The following is a 7813-nucleotide window of genomic DNA, read 5'->3' on the forward strand; positions in this document are numbered from 1 at the left end:
TTTTATGTCTCCTTTCATTAATTGCTCCCTCCTCCCAAAAAAAGGGGGGGCCACAATATTTATTATTATTACTGACATCTTCCTCCTGCTTAATCCCCACCTCTCCCCATTGACTTCCTCTTAATGTATGCCAGAAATCTGGGTGGGTTTCAATTAATTCAATTCAAGTAAAGAAGAAAAGAACTACCTCAGGAACAGAAAGGAGAGAAAAATGAGTTACTGATGAAAGGGGAAAGAAGAAGGCGAAAAAAGGCAAGGCAAACAACCGGTGTGGCCAGGTTTTTTTTTTTTTAAATAAAAAAAAATCTGCTAAGCAGAGTAGAAAGTGTCACCGTCTTATCCTCCCACAATGTCGGAAGCCTCTTTTTAAGTTTGCAGCCTGAAAGTTTCCCCTTTCTTTGCGCCCAAGAGCTTCCGTGCACCCGAAGTTTCTTTGATATAAACATTTATTTTTCAAAACACCCAGTAAAGATCTCAAAAAAGGGACCTTTTTAAAAAAGCGTCCTCTCCAAGCTATTTAAGTAAACAGCATCACCAATTCCATTCCCCCACCCTCTCCAAAAACAAGAGAGAGAGAGAGAGAGCCATAGAAGAAGGGCTGGAAGAAGCTAATTTTATTCTCTCCCCCCCCCCACCCCCCCTTCCTTCCAATGCAGCTGTAAGACTCCAAGAGATACTGACATTTTCCCACTCTTATCAGTTTAATTACAGTTACCATGGCAGCAAAGTACTAGCGGTTGGCAAAGGCCAACCAGAGATTTGCAAGAGTGAACTCAATTTTGATGCGGTTCACATGAAATAAATAAATAAAAAAGACGCTCCCCCCCTCTTCCTCTTTAAAAAAAAAAGAAGGGGGGGGGGAGAAAAGGACGGAAAACACACTTTTAAACAACAAAGAACTCCCCTCTTTTGGTGTGACTGTGTGTGCAGTTCAGCCTAAACCCGGCAGCGCTCATTTCTTTTTCCTCTCCCCCCCCCCGCCCCCGCCCAAGCCGCGTTAAGGATGGCTCCCGGCTGGCTTTGTTACCGTCGGTGTTCATATTTGCCACCGTCCGGGAAGGAAGAAGGGAAAGGAGTGGGGGGTGAGGGATAGGGGGGGCGAGGGGTAGGGGGGGCAGCCATACAAGAATGAGGGGCGTCTGTAATAACACCTTTGGATGATGGGTCAATTCGAGGAGGGGGGGGGGAGGAAACAGCAATCGGGGGAGAAATAATTCGAAACGCCTTTTTAAAAAAGAATCTCGGGGTGTTCCTAAAGCGGGGAATTTGGGCATCGTGGAAGGACCACGTCCGACCCCCCCCGTTTCCCCCACCCCATCCCCAAGTGTCCAGGCTGAAAGAGACACACGCTGGAAAAGAAAGGGGAGCCTGGAGGGAGGAATAAAGAGAGAGAGAGAGAGAAAGTGACACAAATGGAAATGGAAATGGGGGAGGGAAGGGAAGGCGCGACTCGGGGCAAATCTTACCAAAACTTTTCTCCTTTCCCGGCATGGAAGAGGTTCGGAAGTCCCAGAAAAGAGCGCAAAGCAAGAAGCGGCCAGGGCCGATCTCTCTCGGTCCGACTCCGTCCCCCCCCCCTGCTCTTCCGAGGTTGGGTCAAGTGGAAGAGAGTCGCGAGAGAGGAGGGACCCCAGCGGTGGCGGCGGCGGCCGCTTTGGGAAACGGGAGTGGGGAGGTTAGGAGTTGTTGGAAAGGGACACGCGCAAACCCACGCAACCCGGAGCCGCTGGCCAGCCTGCGACTGAATATAGAGAGGGAGGGGGGGTTTATAGGACCGGGCGAACGGCAGAAGCCTCTGGCTTCCCCGACTGTGTGCTGTGTTGTTTCTCCCCCCCCCCCTTTAAAAAAAAACACGAAACAAAACACCCGATGTATATTAATCTCCCTTCTCTGTTAATGGATTTGGTTAAACCGTCCCATGCAGCGCCGGCTCAAGCACTTCGCGGACCGCGCAGATTTCTCGGTAACTGGGTTTTTTTTGTTTTTTGTTTTTGATGGGGTGGAAGAGCTCTAGATCACTTCGCGACCAAACCAGCTAACCACCCACCCCACCTACCTACCCCAGATTCCCTACAAATGCCTCCCGGATTCCAGCTCCTCGTTCCGCAGAGCTGAAATTCACCCCCTCTCTCTTCAAGAAGGAACGCAGAAAGGCTTTAAAATCAATCTCACACACACACACACACACGCCTAGTTATAAATGCAACGCTTTGGAACAGGGGTGGATTGGAGGCGGGGGAGGAGGAAGAGAGAGACGACGAAGAGTCGGTGGGTTTTCCGAGGCTGAGAAGGAGGGAATGAAGTCCAGGGCTGCTCCCCATCGCGTTTCGGGAGCGCACGCCGTGGGGGGCTTTAAGCGGCGGAGAGAGAAAGGGCGAGCCGAGGCTGGACTCTTGCTTTCATTGTTTTAAGTTTGCCTCGCTCGGCTTCTCTCCAAATCGCGCGGGGCAATCTTTCCCCTTCCTGCAAAGCCCGCGATCTCGCCGGCCCTCTCTCTTATTCCTGCAATTCCCTCGTCATCATAAAACATAATGAAAGGCCACGCATGATTTAAAGGCAGACACGCGCGCGCGCGCTCACACAAACAAACAAACACACACACACACACCTTCCCTTCCCAGCTTCCGAAGCCTAAAGTTCCAACGCAGAAAGAAAACAAGAGAGCGAGCCAGCCTGTGTATGAGGGAGAGAGAAAAGATGGGGGTACCAGAAGGGGAGGAAGAGCACCACCCAGAATTTGTGACTCAGGACGTCGGCGAGGACGACTTTCTCTCTCTCTCTCTCCCCCCTCACTTCCCCCGGCAAGCAGGCAGCTAAATAAAAGCGCGACTTTCTCTCTTCCCTCTCCGCACCCCCCTCTCTCGGCGAGGACCTCAACTTACCTCTAATCCGATTGCAAAAGGTGAATTCAAGATCTCCCCCCCCCCCCAACCCCCGAAGCTGCTTGGCAATTTTGTTTTTGTTTTGAATCCTTGGAAAAGGCAAAAATAACATAAAATAAGCAAAAAAGCAGCATTGCTTAGCGGGGCCGGGAGGAAAGAGTCAATACAAAGCCCGCAAGAAGGTTAAAAGAAAAGGCGGCCGGGAGGAGGAGGAAGAGGAGGAGGGGGCTGTCAGAGAACGTGGGGAAGCTGCGCGTGTATTTTTTTTAAAAAAAGGTGCGGGGGGAAGGGAATGGGTCTCTACCATCGGCCAAGTCAGTTTTTGCTTGCCCGCAGCGGAGCTACAGGTGTCTTCCCCCAGACCGGGCTCGCGACGTTAAGAACCTGGCTACTCCCGGCCCGGGATGAGGTCCGTACGATGCTTTGCATCCGTCCGTTCCCCCCCCCCTCCTCCTCACACATGTACACCTTTTCCTCCCCTCCCCCCCCCCACCCGACAACTCCCGAGTCGATGTCCGGGGCTTGCAAGTAAGCAACTTACCTAAAGCAGCTTGCTTGGAGCCGAGCTGGAGGAAGTCAGGCGCTGTATCAGTTGCTGCACGCAATCCCTTAAGCAGCCAGACATAATACAGCGGAGGGGGAAAAAAAGGTCACTCTTGTTAGGAGGCGGCGGCGGCGGCGGCGTCGCTTGCCAAAAGCCGGAATGGGGGCTGCGTCTCGTGGCCGGTTTCAGGCTATTTACCGAGACTCTCTCTCGCCCCCCCCCCACGCCCGCCCGTCTGTCTTTCTGACATACGCGCGCGCGCACGCACACGCACATACAGACGCCTCCTTTCTTTCCTCCCTCCCTCCCTCTCTTTCTCGCCCCCTTCTCCTCCCCCTCCGATCTGCAGCTCGGAAAGTGCAAAGCAGCCGGGAGACAGATTGAGTTTTGTCGCTAATTTCCCAGGGTGAACGTTTACCAGCCTGCGACTTCAAGTCAGCAAAAAAGCAGCTGCACACACACACACACGCGCGCGGCCGGTAAAGAGGCGAGCCGGGAACCCGATCGACGCCTCCGCCGCCACCTTTTTGGTGATGGGCAAAAGCGGCTGCGGGCCGACGAGACGCGCTCGCCGAAAGGAGCCCAAGAGAAGGAGCAGGTTACTCTCTCTCTCTCCTCCGTTACCCCGCGAGTAGCGAGCTCCCCGGGGGCTTGGAGCAAGCGGGCGTGCAAGCGGGGGGGTTCTCTTGGAGACGCCTCTCCTCCTCCTCCTCCTCCTCCTCCTCCTCCTCCTCCTCCTCTTCCTCTCGGTTTGGAAAGACTCGTCCTGCCTTCCTAACCCCGCGAATCCCCCGCAGCCCCTTCCCGGAGTTTTGAGTTTGGTGGGATGTATTTGCAAAAGTCCCCCCTTTCCCCCTCCCCCGGTTGAGATGATGGGTTGGATGGTGGAGCTGTTTGTAGGCCGGGAAACTTGGGGGCTCTTCTTCAATCGCCGATCGGGCGGCTGGAAAGCGGTAGGATTATTATTATTTTTTCTTCCCCTAAAAAGAGCCCAGAAAACTTTCTTGGAAAGTTTTGAGACCGAGCCTCGGATCAGGATTTTCGCACTGGGCTGCTCCTCTTTTAAGGCTTATTAAAAGCAAGCGAAAGAGATGGAAGCGGTGAGTTCCGTAGGAGCCCCCGCGAAGACCTGCTGTGCGCCGTGGATCCTGAAGGGTCGTTGGGGTGTGTATGTGGCGTCCCTAAACTTTCCTGGGTGCCAGAGGGACCGGGACGCCCTTCCAAAGAAGCCCGTCTAGCATCAGGACGCTGATCAGGGTTGCTCCCAGTTCCATTGGAATCTAGGGATCTCCTCTCTCTCTCTCTCTCTCTCAATGAAAGTGGATTTCTAAAAGCGAGGATGTTCTTTCCGGCGTACCTTGGGATAGTAAATACCCGTCGGTCAACAATAAATCTACTTACTGTGCAAATAACACCCCCCCCTTCCATTTCTAAGTCAATCTAGGGAGCGAGAGAAAGAGGGAGTTGGGGGGAAACCGATTAAAATTTGTGAATGCACTTTGCAGACTTCAAAGGGATTCTCTCTCGTCTGCTGCTTGGAACTTCGCACTAAGCCACAGCCCGCTCCCACCCACCCTTTTTTTCTTCTTTAAAAGGTGCAGGTTTAGATTTTCACCCTTCCTTAATTCCCTCCACCCCCTAAATCTTATTGGAAAGGGCCACCTCCTGTAAATCTCAAGCTTTGGAAGATCTGACATCCTTCCTCGCTTCCCCCACAGCTCCTTGATCATCCAACAGTTCTGACCCCTAATAATTAAAGCCACAAAAGAAGCGCAGAATTGCTGTTTTGGGAAGACACCCCCACCCCTCCCCGCCTTCTGTTTAATTCCTGCAACCTGTCTCCCCTTCTCATCCTTGACATTTAGTTAAGCACCATCCCAGGACAGTCAAGCCCGGGCAAATCCCAAGTGTAGTTTGTGTAGAAGTTCGCCACCTCTGGAAAGGCTGGGCTGCAATAATCCAGACGGCCAACAGAGGGTGGCAAAGGACATTTTTAACCCCTTTGTTGCCTTTTGAAGGGGCATCTCGACTTTTGCAGCCCCCCCCTTCCTCAAGGTATCCTCAGAGCTTACTAGGGTCGCGGGGCCTGTTGCTGTAATATTCCCCCCAAAACAAGGACCAGAAGTAGGGCTTTCGACTCCTTTTCCACCCAAAGGACGACCCTGCAACCTCAGACCGCCTCCCGTTCAGAAGGTGGCGTTTGCAAACGCCACTTTTTCCCCTCTCCAAAGCGGGTCTCCCCGGTTCTCTTCCCAGCAACGCGTTCGGTGGCCGGCGAGGACGACGAGAGAGAGAGAGAGAAGCGAAGCCCGGGCTGTGCGCTCGGAGAACGGGAGAAATAAAATCAGAACAAATGGCACAGCTAATGAGGACAATTAAATTAATTATGTTAAAAGGAGATGAAAATCCGCGCGCACGCTTTTTCTTCTTCCTTTCTCCTCTCTCTCTCTCTCTCTCTCTCTCTCTCTCTCTTCCCCCCCTCCTTCCACCCCCACCGCCGTCTGTATGATCTGTTACCCCTCGCTGGCAGCGCTCCCCCGTAATTCATGGCAAACTGATTAGTGCATCTATGCAAATCTTTGTTTAAATCATTCAACTAATTAAATGATGGGATTATTCCTCCGCCGACGGTGACATCACGCGCGGTAATTAGTCCTCTATTTGGACGACGGCAATAAGATACCCGGTGTCAACGCCAGCCTTAAACACTTTGTCACTTTTCGCGGGCGGGTGTGTGTTGTGTGTGTGTTTGCGAGCCCGCGCGCGCGCGCGCGTGTGCAAGGGCGGCTGAAACAAACAGCTTAGCGTTTAATTGCTCTCCCCACCGCCACTCCACCAATCAAGGTCTCTTTTGGGGGGAGAGAGAGAAGAGAAAGAGAGACAGAAAAGGGGGGGGGGGGGGGAAGAGAAAAACTTGGTGAGTAATATGCCAAACCACATGTGTAAGGGAATAAAATAGAATACTTAACATTCCGCTCCATGCCATTCATTTCCCTCTAAAATGTAATGATAATTAGATGGGTCATAAAAGGCTCTTCTTTTCATTATGACTGATGAAATGCATTAAAGCTGACAGGGTATTACCTGACAGTAATTAGGTTTTGTCATGAATTAAATTATTTGAAAGCAGGCTCTTTTCCATATATATATATATATATATATATATATATATATATATATATATATATATATATATATATATATATATATATATATATATATCTATATATCTATATCTATCTATCTATATACACACACACACATATATATACACATGTATACATATAAATTATATAATTATATAGGCAAAATAAAATGGGGGAGGAAGTTCATCCTTTCTTTGGGATCCTATGAATTATTCACATACAAGCAAGATGGGGTGGGAGGAGGGAGAGGAACAAAAATAGAGAAATGGGTTAGTAGCTTAAAAGAAAAGCACAGTTCGCCCAATCTTGTATGGTGAGGATGGAAAAGATTGGAGTCTATGGGATGCAGGGAAGGTAGGGGCGGAGAAGTGAGGAAAGGGGCTGGATGAGGCATCTGGCAGGAAAGAAACAAGAGTTTAATCCCTGGTTCACCCTGGACAAACTCTATGCAGGTTTTTTTTTGCCCCTGTTCCTGAAAAACACAACCGGCTGAAATCTCCCTTTTTCACAAGCAGTTCAAACAATCTCTCCAAACCAGCCTGAATTTGCCTCTATTGTTTAATCAAGCTGTAAAGGCTCAATTTAGACAAAACAAAGCTCCCCCCCTCCCAGTTAGAGTTCAAGGATTGAGGAGCGGGCTAGGGGGTGAGAGAGAGAGGTGAATTATAGTTTAAAGACAACTACAGACTCGCTATTTAAAAAAAACAAAAAAACATCTCCAGCATTTAAGCTCTTTCCTCTTCTAAAAGCTTCCACTTCTCTGGAAACCTCCGCTTCCTTCTTCTGTCTCTTGCTATTTGCCCACCTATGTATATAAAATTCACCGCCAGAAAGAGGGCCTCTCCCCCCCCCCCCACAAAGGGGGGAGTGAAAAGGAAGGAAGACAAAGTTGCTTTTAAAAAAAGAGGGGGTGGGGAAGACTTACCTTTTGTGCAAGAAGAGACTTGTACAGGAAAAAAATAAATACCGAGACACAGCAGTCCTTCCAGTTTCGCAGCTCAGAGACTTCTGTTTGCCGCCCCCCAAAAAACTCACTTTTTAAAGGGGCACTTGCAATTATAGATATATTTAGTCCTGTTTTTTTCTCTCTTCTGTTTGGATTCCCCACCTTCCCTGCTGATGAGAAATATTTCTGTACAGTCCCAGAGAGATGCTTGGCGTATTGGTATGCCACTGATTGCGAAGCGAAAGAAAGGCAGTGGGAAGGAATAAAATGTATAATCTTTGCTTCCCCCCTCCCT

The 7813-nt window shown here is 50.2% G+C and overlaps 1 protein-coding gene across 3 annotated transcripts in view; it reads right to left on the reverse strand.

Moving 5' to 3' along the window:
* The window catches only part of LMO3 (LIM domain only 3), a 114181-nt gene extending 110502 nt beyond the window's left edge, over window positions 1–3679 (reverse strand). The window contains exon 1 of one of the 3 annotated variants that reach the window (XM_087968690.1): window positions 3424–3679. Coding sequence is in view for 1 of the 3 variants with exons in the window: in XM_026678636.2 (XP_026534421.1) it covers window positions 1467–1491 (25 nt within the window). In the remaining 2 variants the exon portion in view is untranslated. Of the gene's footprint in view, window positions 1–1466; window positions 1569–2882; window positions 2947–3423 lie in introns of those variants that run through there. The other 2 variants (XM_026678637.2, XM_026678636.2) reach the window with 2 other exon arrangements.
* Between the last annotated feature and the right edge of the window lie 4134 nt (window positions 3680–7813).

Source organism: Notechis scutatus, chromosome 6 (assembly GCF_049901735.1).
Source record: "Notechis scutatus isolate UNSWTSFEM ecotype Mainland chromosome 6, rNotScu1.2, whole genome shotgun sequence".
Lineage (NCBI taxonomy): Eukaryota > Metazoa > Chordata > Lepidosauria > Squamata > Elapidae > Notechis > Notechis scutatus.